At 49.4% G+C, this 18,776-nt stretch overlaps 1 protein-coding gene across 2 annotated transcripts in view; it reads left to right on the top strand.

Moving 5' to 3' along the window:
• LOC147730245 (multidrug and toxin extrusion protein 1-like) overlaps nt 1–18,776 on the top strand; it is a 673,781-nt gene that overhangs the window by 72,045 nt on the left and 582,960 nt on the right. Inside the window, exon 1 of one of the 2 annotated variants that reach the window (XM_086958535.1) lies at nt 13,438–13,695. The exons of the other annotated variant lie outside the window; for it this stretch is intronic. Coding sequence (XP_086814661.1) covers nt 13,516–13,695 — 180 coding nt within the window. The 5' untranslated portion in view covers nt 13,438–13,515. Of the gene's footprint in view, nt 1–13,437; nt 13,696–18,776 lie in introns of those variants that run through there. 2 annotated transcript variants of the gene reach the window in all.

The following is an 18,776-nucleotide window of genomic DNA, read 5'->3' as shown; positions in this document are numbered from 1 at the left end:
CTTAGACTGCTGTCATCGCACTCAGTGATAGCGCATGGGCCAAGGAAGTAAATGTGGCACATGTGCAGTGCTGGATTATTGGACTACACTTGAGTCTGCCTCTTCAAGTGGACTAAAGCTACTGGTATCAAAGGTGAGCGACACACCGACCACGCTACTAGCACTTATTAAAGCCAATTGTTAGCGAGGAACTAATTGCATATCCATCCCTTTCACTAGAATCTTTGAATAAGGGACCCTGGAACCCCTTGCCAGCCACACATCTCAAGTAGTTTGGCTTGTGAATACCAAAGGAGAGCTCATCTGGGCCTGCTTTGAGGTGAGTTCTCATCACTTTGCAAATTCCTAAATAGCTGTTTGCCACTCTCCTCTTACCAATCCAAACCTGACATTCATTATTTTAATTAACAGGCTGCAACAAACACACCCCCACCTCCCCCCGCCTTCACCCAGTCCTGATGAAGACCCGCGCTGATGCTTCAAGAGCGCTTTTTCAGGGTTGAAATGTCGACTTTTAAACTTTGTGGACCAGTGATAAGGATTCTGCAACTAGGCCGACTAATGTGGTCTGCAGAACTCTCTTAAGGACTTTGCAATACTGGCCATTTTCCCTCCCCTTTACCTAAATCACTGTTGTTTATATTACACTTGCACAAAACCACACTGAGCACTGAATGTCACCTTTCTCACTTTATTCTTTTTTTTAAATATGTTTTATTGAAACACTTGACATACAGTTACATTACTGTGAGCATAATTTGAAAGGGAAACAGAAAATTAAGCAGCTCGTACAATGTCTGTGAGAATGCTGGTGACAGCCGAAAACCCAATAAGTGCAAGCATTAGCAAATAATTTAATCAGCTGTAATGGGGAAAATCTCGGCGTCCACAATAAATGACACTCTTATATTGCACTACAACATATTTTGCTGTATCCATCCCACCAGAGTATCTGGCCCATCCCATCAAGTCAGGTGTGCCTCTGGTCGACTGTCCCCGTGCTGCCCACAACCCTCCGGCCAGTGATGCAATGTGTTGTTTCTCAATGGTGAGTGTTACCGACCGGGTCTGACACTGGGCGGTGTATGTGAGTATCGTGGGTGGCGAGTACACTCCGATTGTTGTCGTGGTATGGTAGAGGGTTGCGGCAGGGGTCGTCATGTGGGTTATGACCTTGTGCTTGCTTGTCAGGTGCAAAAATAAAAATGAAGAAAAACAGATGCAGCGTAGTCAACTGGGGGGCGACAGTCTGCTGAAACCACCTCCGAACCAAGGGAGGGAATAGAAAAGAAATTGGGGGTGTAAGGAACCTTAACTCGTGGGGGGAAGGGGGTGCTGCAGTGTGGATCCTGTCGCCCAGGTTCCACGACCATGTAGTGTGGCAATGCAGGGTGGAGGTGTCAGGTAGCTGCGGGGCAACGGTTTCAGGCGGTGTGTGGAGGCCACAAGGCCCGGGGCGGGAAAGCTCCGTTTGGGTCGGTCGCGTATGCGGCCCCTCCCGACTGGGGGGGGGTGGGGGGGGGGAGGGAGTCGTGTGGGGGGGGGAAGGGGGGAAAGGAGAGGGGGACGGGGGTTCCGACGACCGGGGGGGGGAAGGGGGGAGAGTCTGCAGGATCGGTGGCTCATGTCTGTATGTGTGTGGCTCTGGTTTCACATTATTGCTGTGCATTATTCTTCCCAGACGTGTCTCTTGACCCCTTGACCCTACAGGGGGGGGGAGGGGGAAACCGGGGAGGGCTTTCGCCCAGCCTACATTATTCCTTTGTCGTGGCAGGTCTTGGTGAATGCTTGTAGGATGCCCTCCCAAATCTGGGCTATTGGGATGGCTATCCGTCCCGCGGTCTCTTCCCTGTGTAACACTGTGCCCTCTGCAGTGGCCAGTAAGTGAGGGAGGCACACCAGCTTTTCGTCAGTGGTGGGTTCGTGTCTTTCCAGTGTCGTGTTATGAGTCGTTTGGCGGTTATTAATCCCAGATCCCAGAACCTGGTGTGGGCCTTGTTGTGTTTTGTTCTTTTGATCAGGCCCAGCACACAGGTGTCCCAGTCGTGACGAAGTTCCAATGCTGTCCCTTTTGTCAACAATGTAGTGACATCATGCCAGTACGTCCGCAGTTCGGGACATGCCCACAGCATATGTAGGAGATCTGCATTGAGCAGCGCGCATCGTGGGCAGCTGGAGGTGTCCAGCTCGAAATAACGATTGATCTTGTCCGGGGACAGATACGCCCTGTGTATGATGTAAAATTGTATTATTTTGAATCTCGAGTTGCGGGGTATGTGCCATGGGCCTTCCAGGATCCTCTCCCATTCCTTATCCGACCAGTCCCTCCCTCTGTCAGTCGTCCACCTGTCTCTTAATGGCTGTAGTGAGCATGTAGTATGGGACCGTAGCGCCTGTGTCAGCCCGTGTATTACGTGCGACCCAGCCCCCATAACGTGTAAGTATTGTATCAATAGGTGTGTCTGAGGTTCCTTTGATATGTCGCCCCAGTGTCTCGTGAGGACCCGGACCATAGATGCATGGATCAAGAACTGTCCTGCAGGCAGACCAGGATTCTCCACTAGACTCTCGAACTGGACCAGGGCGCCGTCGTTATACAGGTCCGCCATTGTCTCAATCCCCACCTGCATCCAGCTGTCCAATTGCACTGCAGTTACTGCACCCCCAGGCCTGGGCATTCCTTCCAGCGGGAGGGCTGGGGCGTAGGGTGTTATCCCCTTAGTTAGTTTTATTGCTCGTTTGTAGCATCGAAGTGCCACCGCGAGGTGCAGTTGCATCCCGCGAGCTGCGCCGTTGAGGGGGTGGAACATTGCGAGAGCCCCCGCATGAGTCAGGGCTGGGGCCGTTGAGGCCGTGTCATTCAGGTTTCTTCCCGCAAGCCAGGCCACCACCCATTGAAGTTGTGCTGCGAGGTAATAAAGTTCTTGGTTAGGGACCGCAAGACCCCCTGAGGACGTCGGGGCATACAGTTTCTTTAGGGCCACCCTGGGTCTCCCTGTGTTCCATATGAGTGTTCGCACAATTGTCTCCAGGTCTTTAAAGATCCGGGCAGGGACGTACACCGGTACATTCGAGTAGTAATAAAGGAGTCTAGGTAAGACTATCATTTTCGTCAGGGTGATTCTGGCCGGGACATTCAGCGGGAGTGTGCTCCAGAAATGTATCTGGGCTCGCAGGCAGGGAGGATATGGCCCTGACCAGGTTGCCATCCAGTATATCCGTCGGAGACCTGTATACGTGGATGCCGAGGTACTTAAAGGTGCCCGTATACCAGGCCAGCGTCGTGCCCCCTAACTGCACTGCGCACTCCTGCATGTCAGGGTAAAAGGGGTAGACCCCAGATTTCCCCCAATTGACTCTCAGTCCCGAGTGGGTTGTGAATTCTCGTAGGGCATCGGTGAGCCTTGGCGGTATCTGCGTGAGATCCCTGACGTAGAGGAGCAGGTCATCAGCATACAGCAAAACCGCGTGTGTGCCGTCTACCAGCGGAATGCCCCAATCGGCACCCTGACCCCTCAGCAACTCCGCCAGCGGTTCCATTGCCAACGAGAAGAGCAGAGGCGACAACGGGCAGCCCTGACGTGTGCCCCGCCTTACCCGTATGGTGTCCGACAGGAGGCTCCCGGTCCGGACACGAACGCTAGGTGTTTGGTATAGGAGGCCTACCATATCCAAATAAGCGTCTCCCAGGTCGAATTTCTGCATAACCGCTCTAAGGTACGGCCACTCTACTGAATCGAATGCCTTCTCCAGATCTAATACTATACAACCCGATTGTGGCCAAGGTTCCCTCGTGTATTCCTGCACCCTAAACAACCGACGGATATTGAGCGAAGTGCTGCGTGTAGGCACGAAGCCGTTCTGGTCAGGGTGGACCAGGGTGGGTGTGTATTGGGTTAGCCTCCGCGCTAGTGTGGATGCTAATATTTTATAGTCGGTGTTTAGGAGGGCGAGTGGTCTATACGAGCCCAGTAGCGTCCCGTCCTTTCCCGGTTTTAAGAGGGAGACCAGGGTGGCTTCATTCAGAGAAGGAGGTAGGGAGGAGTCGTCAAATGCCGTCTCATACATTTTAACGAGTTCAGGGATCAGGAGGTCCGGATACGCCTTATAGAATTCCGCTGGGAGTCCGTCGGGCCCAGGGGACTTACCGTTGGAAAGCGCCGCTATGACCTCCCTGAGTTCCTCAGAGGCAATGGGCGCCGCTAGGGCAGTGCGTTGGGCATCGCGGAGTGACGGTAGCGGTATCTGGCTGAGATAGCCCTCCATGTCCGGGGCGGGGGTGGGCAGGTAAGAGCAATACAGTGTGCTATAATGTGCAGTAAATGCGCCATGGATCTCCAATTGAGTGTGTAAGGGCGTCCCATCTGCGCCCAGTACTTTCGTGACTGGTTTAGTGTTTTCCTCTCTGGCGATGAGCCACGATAACAATTTTCCAGGTTTGTCGCCCCTATCGTGGGTGCGTGCCGCATGGGCCGCATAATTGAAACATCTGAGCCTCTCCAGTAATCTTTCATGACTCGCCTGCGCAGATTGGAGCCCAGTGACATCCCCCCTAACCGAATCCCGCTCATGTCGGCTCAACTCTTCTTCTACCTTCTGACGGTCCCTCTCAACCTGCCTTTTGAGATTTCCCTGCGTGCCCAGGCATTGTCCCCTTATGACCACTTTGAATGCATCCCATTCTATTTGTGGGGAGGTGGCAGAGCCCGCATTCTCCTCGAAGTAATGCACTATATGTGTGAATAGTGAATCTCGTAAGGGTGCGTCCAGCAGGAGGTCTGGCTGCAGTCTCCAATTGGGGACAGGGGGACGTGCGCTTGCCCATGAGACTGTCAGCATGTGAGGATTGTGGTCGGAGTGTGTCCTACCCATGTAGTGTGCCTCTGTCACTAATGGAAGTAAGTCGTCAGTGAGCATGTATCTGTCTAATCGGGTGTGCAGGGTGTGGGCTCCTGAATAGTATGAGTACATCTTGGTGGTTGGATTTCGGTGACGCCACGCGTTGTGTAGGTTCCAGTGGGAGGCCCAGGCTACAAGGGCTTTCATGGCGCCCACTACTGGCGCATTGGGCAGCGGTGGGAAGGAGCGGTCTAGTGTGGTGTCCAACACGCAGTTGTAATCCCCTCCCAATATCCAGGGAATCCCGTGCCAGTTTGATAGGGCTGTGGTCACTGTCGCGAGAAAACCCTGCTGATCCGTGTTGGGGGCGTAAAGCGACGCCAGTACTAGCGGGCGCCCATCTAGGCGTCCCCTCACTGCCACTAATCTCCCCTCCCCGTCTATGTGTGAGTCGTCAACCTCAAACGGAATCCCCGGTCTCACCCATATTAACACCCCCCCTTGCGTAAGAGGAGAACCCCGTCGCGTAGAGCTGGCCACGCCACCGCCTGCGTAGTGTGTGCACTTCAGGGGCTGTTAGGTGTGTCTCCTGCAGGAACGCTATTTGCACTTTGTGTCTCTTCAAATATGAGTATATCATGTACCTGCGCGAAGGTGTGTGTATACCGCGTACATTCCAAGTACAGAATTTAACCTCAGCCATCAATATTCAGCATGTTAGTTTTGTCCGTTCTCCCCCCCCCGCCCCACATACCCCCCCAGGGAGCTCTCCACCACCCGAGTCCGAGCCATCTCCACACCTGTCCGTAGGACACCGAAGTGAGTCTAGTGAGTACGTTACCAGGCCGTATATGCAGCACATCACAAAAGGGAGGAGGAGGGTGAACATGAACTGGGGGAAATACCATAGGGTCGGCTGCCAAACGTGCAGCCGTCCAAACATTCTACCAAGAGTACTAACAAGCCATTCTGGGGGGTTGCTGCCCATCACGCAGGCGAGGTGGATAATGAGTACCAGCAGAGCGTGAATGCGTGAGCATCCACTCATGGGGGGAAGATACATAGGTCCGGCAGCCATCAGACGGGCCTCACCGTCAGCAGTGTTGTGCGACCATAAAGTCATGAGGCACCATTGTTGTCAAGTCTCAGCATGAACAAAAAACACAGAGTAAAGGAGGGCCTAAGGGGAATCGTATTTATAGACCTCTTGGTACCTTGTCCCCCAACTTAACAATAAACAACACGAGAGGTGCCAGAGGTCTGAAGGTTGGAACCTGAGAAGTGTCCCTTCTGTGAAACAAAACCTACAGGTTAATGTTTGAAGAAAAATACTCCAAGAAAATGCGGATATGGACACACAGGAGAAGAAAAGATTTAGAAAAAAGCCTGAAAAGTGCTTGAAAAAGTACCCATCAGCCCACTCAATAGTGGAACCTCGTCATCTGGGTTCGGATGGTTGAAAATAGTGGTATCCAGTGTGCCCTTCCTCAGGACAAACCCGAGGCTAGCAAAACTTGGACCACATGGTTGACCCTCAACCATTAAGGATGAACAGGTACAGGCTGAAGGGGCAAAGTTGCAGTGCTCAAGAAATGTGAAAAAAGGAAAAGAGAGGAAAAAATTCTGATCCAAGTGTTCTAAAAATACCTATCTTGATGTCATAAGCAAAACTTTATTGGGTCTGTCCATCAAGATGGTATGATTAAAAGCAGAGTGAAAATAGCATGCAAGGAATTGCTATTCACCAAAGATGTAAAGTGGTCGACATGTTTCAGCCTTGATAGGCTTTCTTCAGGACCTATGATGCACTACTGCAACACTTACTTACTGTGAAAAACTACAGTGCAACTCCAATTTCCCAAGTGAGAAAATGGTAAGTCTTCTCCCCAATTTCAGGGAGGAACCACCTCACCTCACCTGGCAACCGCTCAGAGTGAAGGAGGCCACGCACTCTCCGTCGTTGCCTCGGTCTAAGTGCTGAGCCGAGGGGGAGGAGTTGAAACATGTCGACCAATTTACATCTTTAAATCTTTGGTGAATAGCAATTCCTTGCATGCTATTTTCACTCTGCTTTTAATCATACCATCTTGATGGACAGACCCAATAAAGTTTTGCTTATGACATCAAGATAGGTATTTTTAGAACACTTGGATCAGAATTTTTTCCTCTCTTTTCCTTTTTTCACATTTCTTGAGCACTGCAACTTTGCCCCTTCAGCCTGTACCTGTTCATCCTTAATGGTTGAGGGTCAACCATGTGGTCCAAGTTTTGCTAGCCTCAGGGTTGTCCCGAGGAAGGGCACACTGGATACCACTATTTTCAACCATCCGAACCCAGATGACGAGGTTCCACTATTGAGTGGGCTGATGGGTACTTTTTCAAGCACTTTTCAGGCTTTTTTCTAAATCTTTTCTTCTCCTGTGTGTCCATATCCGCATTTTCTTGGACTATTTTTCTTCAAACATTAACCTGTAGGTTTTGTTTCACAGAAGGGACACTTCTCAGGTTCCAACCTTCAGACCAAGTCTCAGCATGCGCCGGAGGCCTTTGCCCATTCAGAGGGACCCCTGCCATAGTGTGCCCCATGAGGCGTGAGTTTCCCAGGCCGTCTGTTCAGCGGCAGGTGACATTAAGTGTGGCTCAGTATCAACTTACTGCGTTTTCAGTGTGCGCCTTCGCAGGGAGGAGCTGGCTCACCGCTTCCGCCTCGTGTGATCGATCGATATCTCCCGGCCGTCTCCCTCCGGTGCTTCATGTCCGTCGATTTGCAGGTGTAAGGGCAGAGAATGGGAGGGAAAGCGGAGCAAGACATTAAGAGTGCCGGGGTGCGACACTCCATCAGCCATACAGATCCGATGTTTGTGGGGTGATGTCGGGTAGACCCTCTGAGACTTGTGAGTCCGGTAGACCATAGATCACCTCGTCGTCGCTCAGTGATATCCTGGGGCTGGTGGTAGGCGGGGAGCGTTGGGACGGGGAGCCGCTGAGCTCCGAGACCATCCGCAGGGCCTCCTGTTGTTCCCGGCGCATTTCTTCCTCAGGTGGACTCGCGCTGTGTTGAGTGCTACTTGCCGCAGGGGAGGGCGATCTAGCTCCGCGTCTCCTTTTGGATCTCCTGCATCTCCTTGACCTGTTCGGGTCTCCTGATTTTCTCGTGTTTTTGTCCGTCCCGTTGTCCAGCCAGGCTTCCACGTCTTCTGAGGAGTCGAAGAAGTGTGTTTTTTCATTGGCTATTACTCTCAGCCTTGCTGGGAAGAGGAGGGAATACGTAAGTCCTAGTTGGCGTAGTCTCCGTTTCACTATCAGGAAGGAGTGTCTCTGGCATTGCACCTGAATCGTGTAGTCCGGGAAAAACATTATATTTGCATTTTCAACTTGTATGGTGCCGAGTTTGCGGGTTTCTCTCAGGACAGCATAGTCTATAGTTAAGGATGCGGATGAGAAAAGGGCGCGGGTCAGAGCCGGTTTGGAGCGGTCTGGTCGGGACTCTGTGCGCCCGTTCCACCACAAAGTGAGGTGAGAGGGTGCCTTCCGGCAACAGGGTGCGCAGCCAGTCCTCCACGTGTGTTGTCGGATCTCTTCCTTCCCATTTTTCGGGTAAACCCACTATTCGGACGTTGTTGCGTCTCGCCCGTCCTTCTGCATCCTCCGCCCTGTCTTCCAGGAACTCCACTCTGTTAAGGAGGTCTTTTATCTGTTTGTCTGACTGGGCAACTCGTGGTTCCAGGTCGGACACGAAGGCCTCCAGGGTCGTGGTGCGCTCGGCTAGTTTTTTGTGGTCCGCTTTCAGGTGCGTGAGGTCTATGGCGACTCCGTCTATTTTCGCCTCCAAGGACGTCCGAGTGGACTGGATGGAGTTCTCCAGTCATTCCATGGCCGCCAGCACTGAGTCCAGGCTGGCCGTCACCGGGTCTGCGTCCGTCGGTTTCTGTGACTTGTCCATTTTGCCCTTCTGGGACGTACTCCCGACTCCTGTGCGTTTCCCCACGCCCCCAGACATGGGCAGGGTCTTGCGCGTGGATGACCTGGTCGGTGCGATAGTCAGCGGTGGTGCGGACTGTCTGTACCACAAGCAGGGACGGCGTCTGTACACCCGTAGTGAGGGATGCTGGGAGTGTTCTCCGTGGGTCGTCGAGCGGGGCCAACCAGCGTGCGGTCCAGAGTGGTCCGGTGGCAGCTGCGTCACTTCCCGGTCTTCGGCTAGAGGTAATGCGCTGCGTTGCTCGGCCTCTGTGGACGTATAGCGTTGGATTTGTGTTGTCCCTCCGCTGTGTCGTTCAATTAGCGATGCTGTGACCCTGAGGGTGTCGGTGTCTGCAGGTGTCCAGCCGCACGATACGGAGATCCCAGCGGTTTGGTGGCGCGTGCGGCATTCAGATGGCAGAATCTCCCGTAGGCGCCCCCCTTTTTGGGCAGTCCGTACGTCTCGGGGGCGCAATTTGCAGCGGAAACCCTCCTGATGAGCCGCAGCAGTGGTGGTTGGCGTGGTCAGTCAGAGCCCCGTCCGGCCAAACGGTTGATGGTGTCCCCTGGTGGTTACCACTGCTGCTTGGTGGTGTGGGCTATGGCTGCGGCCCCCGGGGCACCCGGTTCAGTGGCGGCTTGGCTGCTCTGCAATTGGGTCGGGTGTCGGGGTCCGTGATTGCCGGGGCCCGCCAGTGCCTCTGTGCAAGGAGGGGGGCCCCCCGCTCAGTGCTGACGAGGTGGAGGGTCCTTTGGTGGTGTCCCACGCTTCTTCACTCACCGCTCAGGCCTAGTGCAGGTGGCGCCGGGGGTCCGATCCTCGACCCGGGAGTGCACGAGCCCTTTGGGTGCCCCGCAAAGGTCAGTTCTGTAGGATCTGGGCGGGTGTTCAGTTCGCTGGGCAGCCAGACATCTCCTGTCGACTCCGGGGCCCACTCTCCCCTATTCCGATCGGCGCCGCAGATACAGGCCGAGGGGGGGAGGGGCTCCTCCTCGCATCCGACTCCTCCACGGCAGCACAGATGTCGGCCTCAGTCCGCTGCTGTAGTACAGCACACTCGCCGCCGTGGTGGTCCCGGTCGGGCCGCCGCCACCTCCCAGCCTCCGCGGAGGATAGGTCACTGCTAGTGCGCCCCAGCGCCGCCGGCTCCGCTCAGCCGCCCAAGATGCCCTGCCAGCACGGCTCGCACTTCCGGTCTCGACCCCGGACTTGCCTGGCGGGCCCTGCCGACTCCGTGGTCTCCTCCTCGGCTCCGGCGGACTCACAAGTGCTGGTGCGGTTCCAGGGCAAGTTGGATACCGATACTCGGTCCGATGCTGGGTCGCCGCCTTATAGCAACCTGCTGCAAGTTGTGGCCGGCCAGTCGGAGATTTAATCGGATAATTTACCCCCAGAGTGGAGGATCACGCCGGAGCTCCGCTAAAGCGCAGCCAGTCTCGCTTCGCGCGTAGCCACGCCCCCGTCACCTTTCTCACTTTATGCTCCACCATGTACTAAAACATCCTTGTGAATATTTAATAAGGGTGTTTATAAATGAATACAATTTATAAAATATTTGGTGATACCCTAGATGGTTTGGATTAATTGTTCCTTGATTTGTTTCACTTATAAATGATTGAATATGTTTTGAAAAAATTTCTGAAATAATCAAGAAATATCACGCACACAACAGAACCAATTGTATATTTACTGGGTTAGTCTGTAAGTGAGTGTTCCACAGAGCATCGTTTTAGGGTTGGGCTGAATCTGGAAATAGAAGTGTTCCATGAGGGTTGAGGCATTGTCCGAGCAGTTGCTTGTTAGTCAGAGGGAGCTTATATGGACAATGGCGAGGCCGCCTTCTAAGCAGTTGAGGCAGTCCTTCCTCTGGATCTTGTATCTGTCTGGGATGGCGGTTGAGGTGGCGGGAGCGGAGCTGACATGGTCCAGGTTTCTGTGAGGAAGGCGACATCGGCTGAATGAGAGATAAAGGGGTCCCAGATTTGTATGGCATGTCTGTGCAGGGAGTGTACATTGAGGAGGATGCAGCTCAGGAACTTGTGTACTGTGGCATCTGGTGGCTTGGGGTTGGCTGTCTGGATCCAAAGTTGGGTGAAAGTGCGGCATCTGGGGTTGAGTTCGTGAAGGGTGCTATGGTCGTAGCAGCGGGGGTCAGGGGACAGGTGCAGATGGGCGCAGATAGGCTTGCTTTTGGTGAGCCTTTGGTTCACCAGCAGCAGGCCAGCTGCACACAGCAGCCATTAAGTAAGGTTTGTGGGACAGGGGCTGCTGGGGGCAGCAGTGTCAGGGAAAAGGCAACACAATACAGGAAAACAGAAAGAAAAACAGAAAAAGGCAAAAACTATCAAAAAACAGTAAAGTCAGAAAAATGGAAAAACAAAAAGAGGATGGCACACACAGAGTGGACTAGCAGAAGAGCTGGCTCTTCCACTAGACCGCCAAAGATGAGGTGCAGGTAGGAGCCATCAGGTGGTGGACCGGCCTGAACACCTTCCTGGATCACAAGAGGGCGCTAAGGGCAGTGCCTTAATGGTTGACCGGCGGAAGAGGAAAGAAGTTACTCTGACCAGGAGGTCAGAGGTCTTGCCCTCCTTGGCAAGCAGCAGCCACCATTAAGCTGGGGTGGAGGGAAGGAAGAGCAGCCGGGAGGTGGGAGGCCAGAGCAGGGACATGCTGGTGGGGGGGGGGTGGAAGATTACCCCAGGGGCAGCAGCAGCCGCGAAAAAGGCAAAGCAAAACAGGAGAACAGAAAGAAAGACAGAAAAAGTCAAAAACAACCAAAAACAGGCAAAAGACAGAAACAGGCTGAAACAGAAAGAGGATGACACACAGAGAGCGGACTAGCAGAAGAACAGCCTCTGAATACACTATTGTAACTTTCTCTTGGCTCGTCTTCCCAAAACCCATATCACCCCTCTGAATTCGATCCTACACTTGACAGCACACTTTATGCACGGGACAAAAGGGTATGAGCACATCACACCTCTGCTGGTCTGTCGCTGCTGGTTGTCCATTGAAGCTAAGGCTGTATACAAAATTGCTTGCTTCACTCAAGGCCCTACATACAGACCACCTGGTGGACAAGCTCAAACTTTCAGGAGGTTCTACACCATCATCAAACACTGAAGCATTGCTGCCTGAAGCCCAGACACCTCTTGGTATAGAACGATACTATCTGCACTTCATCAGATGCTTACAAATGTGTCAATGCTATGTACACCCACTGTATAACTTGTTTGCTTTTTCAATCATGATTTACCATTTTGAAAATTCAGGAGCATACGTAACTATGGCCTAGATGTATCAAGCATTTTGCGATTCGTTAAGGCCGAAATTCGCAGAATTTCGGCCTTAATGAATCGCAAACGGACATTTTGCATCTTTTGGGATGTATGTGAAATTAGCAAAATAAGGAATCGCAAAAAATTGCGATTCCTTATTTTGCTTAAGCATTTAAGGAATCGCAATTTTGCGATTCCTTAAATGCCATGTATGAAGCTTTTTTAATTTGCGAATTCAGGTTAAGGAATCGCAAATTAACACCAACTTGAGGTTCGTGTTAATTTGCGAAATCCTTTCAAAAACCAAAATTTGGCAATTTTGAGGGTGGCATGTGGCCTCCTGGCCCATAGGAATGAATGGGAAATTATTCCTTATTTGCGAATTTGCAACTTGCGAATTCGCAAATTAGGAATAATAAGGAATCGCAAAAAAATTGCAATTTAAAACATATATCCCATTTTGCGATTTCTTAATAGCGATTCGGTAAAAATCGCTATTAAGAAATCGCAAATAGGAACAATGATACATCTAGGCCTTTATGTGGTAATATTTGGTCATTCATGTACCCTGTCTAGTTATCCATGTTATGTCATATGTCTACTGCTAAGCGCCCTGGCACCTTTGGGTGATTTCGCACTATGTAAAAATGCATACATAAATAAATACTCTACACAGCTGCTGCATCACTGCACTCGCACCTCTTCCTCCTAAATCACCAGGCACCATCTCCTCCGCCCAGGGTCCTGCTTTCTGTCCTTTTTCCGAGTTTATCAAGTGTTCATGTAACAGAACAGCTCTGACTAACCAAACCTTAATCTAAATATAAGTTTAGCTGAGATTACTGGTAATGACTAGATTTGCCCGAGATCGCATGTTGTGTCCTCAAGGGAAGAGTGAGTGGACTACAAACTCTGCTTCACACCTACCCTGTGTTGTACGGTTTCCTTGATGGAGAATTGCCCTTCGTGGAAGACCACATTAGATGCTGGCAGCCGTTCGATTTTTAAAGATAACAATGGCTTTACTTTAGCTGTCTCCGGGCTAAAACTGTCTTTGCTTTAATGCACTTTAATGGGGGAAATGGAGTCGCCAATTTTGTTTCGGAGTGTGATGCTTTCTAGGTGTGCCCCGCAAACTCTCCTAAAAGAATGTCTGACGCCGGTGGCATACATCCTTATGCATAATGCTCACAGTCAGGCTCCCTCAGCAGGCACTTCTACCCAGTGTGGAGGGGGAGGAATGTGTTGGTCCTCAGTCATGTGATAGTGAAAGATGGTAATCAGTTCCATTTAAACTTTGTTGTAGGTCCTTATAGATTAGAAAGGAGGGGGAGGCAGCTTTCTAAACAACTCTGGACAATGAGCTCTTGTTCCTTTCGGCTGCTCCTCCTGCGCTTCTCTTCAGTGGTCTGTGTTCCTTGAGCCCTCTCCATGGATAGCCGGGCCATTGCTGGGGACACCGACGTACTGGAAACAATGCAGGCGCCCACCCCTGCCGCCTCGAGGAGCCCTCTGTGCTGCTGCCCGGCGTGCGCTCGATGTTTGCGCCGCTGCATCCCCATCGGCTGCCTGGAGGAAGCCAAAGCGCTCGGAAAGCTGGCCGTGCCTCTGGTAAGGACGAGCGCCCTCTACCGTACGTGTCAATGGATCAGTGAATGAATGAGTTGATATATGTAGCACTATTACAGCTCTACAAACCAAGGGGTAGATTCATTCAACCTCAAGCAATGCAGCGCAACAACCAACATCTGAGTTGATTGGATGAGAGGGAGAGAGCCGAACAACGCTATATTTACTAAGATTTGGCGCTGTCCTGCGGTCTCCCGAGCACTGGCACACAATCTGGCTGCATAGCGCCACTCAGCTGTGCACCAGGGTCCGAAGGTGTCTGCCTCATGTCTAGCATAGATTTTATACTGAAAGGGTTACCACCAAGTACAAAATACGATACCAAGACAAACTTTGGAACTTTTCACACTTTGGATGAATGCTACACAGTGCAGCACACATACAACCCGGTCTATAATGTTTGTAGATAGGGCTTTGCATCACAAGCCATGGGTATATGCATGGGAACACCCATGTTCCACCCAGGGAACAAAATGCTACTTTGCTTTACGTAGATGCATCTTCTCAGCGCAATGCTAGTTTTTCTCCGAACGTAAATTGCGAATTAACATTTTTGCGCTGGTTTTTATCGCTTTTTGGGATGAAAAACTGGTGTCAAATGTTGGTAAATATTCCCCTAAATCTTAGGCTTGGAAAAATATATAAGATTGGGTGGAGCAATTAATATTTTTAGGAATGGCGTAAAAAAAAGCTACAGGTGGTGGAAATATACCAAGTAGATTTTGGCTTTGCAATAAAAGTATTTTGCGCTCCCTTCAAGCTGTTGGCTATTTGGTGCATCAATGCATCTTCTCTCCAGTGCTTACATCTAATTACCTTACATGACGGGCTGTTTTACATCGTGAAAATATACTTAATCATGAAATTTGTAATTCTTTATCGCATAAATGCATTGTATGCAGAAAGCAGTAGTTTTTATTTTGTCTGCGCTACTGCTGGCTTTTAGAAAACTGTTTTAATCGGAACTTTCTGCAGAAAGAAAGGGTGCCTGGGTCAGGGGCAAAGTGTGCACAAGGAGCATGATCCATAGTTAGGGCCCCTGGAAGCAGTGGCGTAGGAAAGGGGGTGCGGTGGGTGCAGGCCGACCCGAGTGTCCTCACTGAGTGACAAAATGGCAAAATATCATGTTTTAAACACATATTTTTGCCATTTTGTCAAGCCGGGGTGACAAGAAATGTTCTGCACCGGTTACCACCTGACCTTGCAACACCACTGCTTCCAAGCAGCAGCCTGAAAGCGGGTTTCAGTGCAGGTTTGGTTGGGGTATGCATGCGGAAACTACAGGGTCATCGCGTTTTATTGTTTTTTGCTCAGTAATTTGGCTCTTCTGTGGATGCAAGTTGAGTGACGTGACCTTAGGGTCGGGGAGGTAGAGTCCATGAGCTCTTTGTAATTGGTTAGTTGGCACTGTATTCGGAAATGGACAAGAAGGCATGATAGTTTCTAATACTGGGGAGTTTAAAATGGCGTATACGTGGCTATTATTAAGTTTAAAGCTACGCTTTTTAGCTTGGAAAAAGGGTTTAGTGTCTGATCTATGTTGAAGGGAGTAGTTTAGTCTGTTGGGGCGTTGCTGTGTGGAGGCTGAAGGTGGGATTTATGTTGCATAGTAATAGTTCCGTTTAAGTGCCATTGTTTCAGGAAGCTTCTAGCCATCCAGGATTTCGTTTTAACATACAAATGAGCAATAACAAAATATTTAAGCATAGAACTTGCACAACAGATCAAAAGCATTACACAAATACCACCACAATAACACAACAGCAGTACACACAAGATAGTAAAAATACAACATTGCCAAGCGATATACGAAAGCAATTCCATCACCTCTGGGTGCTTAAGTGTCAAGCTTACTGAAGCCAGGAATAGGCATTTCAACGTATTATATTTTGTAGCTTCTGAGAGTGTAAGCAAATTGAAAAATTTACAAGGGAACAAAACAATCCGAATAGAACATGTCTATAGGGGGGATGTGTTCCAATCATGGCTGCTCCTTTTACCCGAAAATGTGCGATGTGATGTAAATCCCTTTGGGCTGTATGTATGAAGCCAATTTGTGATTGCAAACGCTGAAATTCACAGAATTTCAACATTTGCGATCAGAAGTTAGCAGTGTGCAATGTATCACACAAAACCCCCTCACAAAGTAAGTAATCGCAAATTTTGCGATTCCCTATTTTGCAATTGCATTTAAGGAATCGCAAATTGTGATTCATTAAATGCAATTTAAGAAGCACAACATAAATTGCGATTTGGCGTTAAGGAATTGCAAATTACAACCAACTTCAAGATGATGGTAAATTGGGATTTAACCTAAAAATGCACTATTTAGGATTTTTTTAAAGTGCCATGTGGTGCAGATACATGCCATTAGGGGCATTTCAGTGGTACAACAGGGTGTCCTTGTGACACCCTGAAAAGGGGGTGGTGATGAACAGAGTGTCTGAATTAAGCAGACCACTCTTACCCAGTCCAAAGATCAAGGCTTGATCCATCACCGTTATTTATCTCACTGCACCATCCCAGCTCAGAACCTGGCTACATGCAAATCAGACTGTCCCTGGCCCAGTGCATCATGGGAACAGGGCAGACTAAACTATCAAGCCAATTCTTCACCAGAAAGGAGACAAGCTACCGGGGACCGGTTTCTGGCATTTCAGCCATCGTCGGCCCGGCTTGCTTGAATCCTGATGGTGCAGTGAGAAAGGGACTCATGTCTGAGTATACCCTGCCACACCTATAGTGGCCAAAAACGATACAGAAAAGGGGGTGGTGATGAACAGAGTGTCTGAATTAAGCAGACCACTCTTACCCAGTCCAAAGATCAGGGCTTGATCCATCACCGTTATTTATCTCACTGCACCATCCCAGCTCAGAACCTGGCTATATCCAAATCAGGGGTGGACTGGGTGAGAGTATTCTGCTTAATTCAGAAACTCTGTCCGTCACCACCCCTTGTTGTTAAATATTGTGACACCCTGGCACCCTTGAAATTGCATTCTCAATTTGCAATTCTCTAATTGGTAATCACAAATTAAGAATGCCTTCCCATTTATTCCTATGGGCCTCCTAGCCCATAGGAAGGAATGGTAAGGTATTCCTTATTTGCAAATGTCAATTTGCGATTCACAAATAAGGAATATGTGGGATTCACAGAATTATTAGCAAAGCCCACATACATTGCATTTTTCGATTCTTGCTGAAAATCGCAATTTGCGAATTGCAAAACTCTATTTTGATACATATGGCCCTTTATCTGCATTTGTCTGCTTTTCCCTCTGTACAAAAGTTGAGAGCACAAGAAGTGGGCAAAGTGAGGTCATTCTGCATAATTATTGTAAGCCCTAAAAAATGTACACGTGCTACGCAATGGAACATCCTATACTTGGGTAATAAAAATATTCAGAGGCCTAGAGAGCACGTAGGATCATGCTGAACTGCTCTTTAACTCCCCCTTGGGTACAGGTCTTCAACCAGGCTTTGTGGTCCGTGCCCATGGATGGATATTAACTTTGGCCAGGCTCATTGTGGTGTGAGGCAGGGTTTGACCTTCAGCCTGGCCCTGTAAATCCTTCCTGAGTGCCGCAGCTTCACTGATGTCATTGATGCTATTTTTGATGTTCTTTGCTATGACATGTCTGAGTACAGCTTTCATCATGTTCTTTTTACGGATGGGAGTTGTGGCCACACCCTACATCCATTCCCCTTGACCATAGAGCCTGCTGCACCTGACCTTTGGATGTGGGCGGCAGCCTCGGACTGCATGCTTGGCAAAATGACCAGAAAGTGCTGTCTTTGCCAACCTTAAACACAGGCTACCGCCCCTGCCCTGTACATGTACCCCCAGCACCTAATGAGCCCAGCTCTTGTCCTTAGTCATTAGGCTCCGGTCTCCTTTTGTCACACAGACCATAGATCCTCACTTTCAGTCTAGTGCTCCCTCATCTGGTCATCTGGGAATTCGTTCCGGCGAATTCCCCCTCCCCCTTCAATAGTTTGTTCTGTATCACTGTAGGAGTAGTGTAGGAAAGTGGCTCCACATATACTGGACCAAGTTAAGGACAGTGTGTGTATAGAGTCCCCAGAGGTCTGGCAGAGGCTAAAGTTAGATATAACCTTACTCTCTCAAGTGGTATCTTGGTTGAGCAGAAAGGCAGTACCGGAGGACAGTGTAAAGCATTTGTTGTACACACCCAGTCAGCAAATGGTCTCACACCCTCAAGAACTGAATTCTAGGGCCATGTGTTTTGTATCAAAAGATATAGTTGTTTTATTTTAGAACCAACAAGGTATCAAAATATACGTTCTCAGGATGAGTTACTTTAGTTTAATACTTTTCAAACAGGCAATAGACTTTTTGAATGCAATAGTTACAGTTTGTTGCAATAGGCAACACAATTTCAAATACAATGCAACTTTGAGTTCAAAGGGAATTTCTGGTTAAATGCAATTAGTTACTTTGTAGATTACTTTTCAAACTACGGACTGGATCCTAGATTCAGTCCCGGGACATGAGCTGTAAACAGTTAAGTAAAAGCATTTTGGTTACAGTAGTGATTTTTAAGGAATATTATTGTGTTTTAAAAGTTAACACTTAGAAACTTTTTCAGCTCAAATTACCAATGTTATCCAATCCAAGTTGCAGGTAATGTAGGTTCTCGTTACTTTTGTAATCCAGGACTGGACTCCTAGGTTCAGCATTGGGACTTCTTTCTAAAACTGGTAAGTAATTACATTTTGGTAGTTGGTACGATTTTGAAAGAATATTTGTAATTTGCAAAAATCAACACTTAGAAGAAATTTCACAGAAAAACAGTCAATGGTTTCCTACGGAAGAAAATTCAGGTTACTGGTAAGTATGGTTAAAATTACTTTTCAGGGTTTGTGCTGGACTAAAAGGTGAAGCACTGAGGCCTCTCCTGATAACAAGCGAGTAAATCGGAATTCGTTGTTCGGCTGATTTTGGGTGAATATTTGAAAGTTCCAAAACTGCACTCTTAAAAGAATTTCCAAGTGAAACCAGTCAATGTTAGCCTGTGGAAGAAAAGTGAGTTATCGACTTT

Source organism: Lissotriton vulgaris, chromosome 2_1 (genome assembly GCF_964263255.1).
Source record: "Lissotriton vulgaris chromosome 2_1, aLisVul1.2, whole genome shotgun sequence".
Classification (NCBI taxonomy): domain Eukaryota; kingdom Metazoa; phylum Chordata; class Amphibia; order Caudata; family Salamandridae; genus Lissotriton; species Lissotriton vulgaris.
This window is presented reverse-complemented; position numbering and strand designations above follow the sequence as displayed.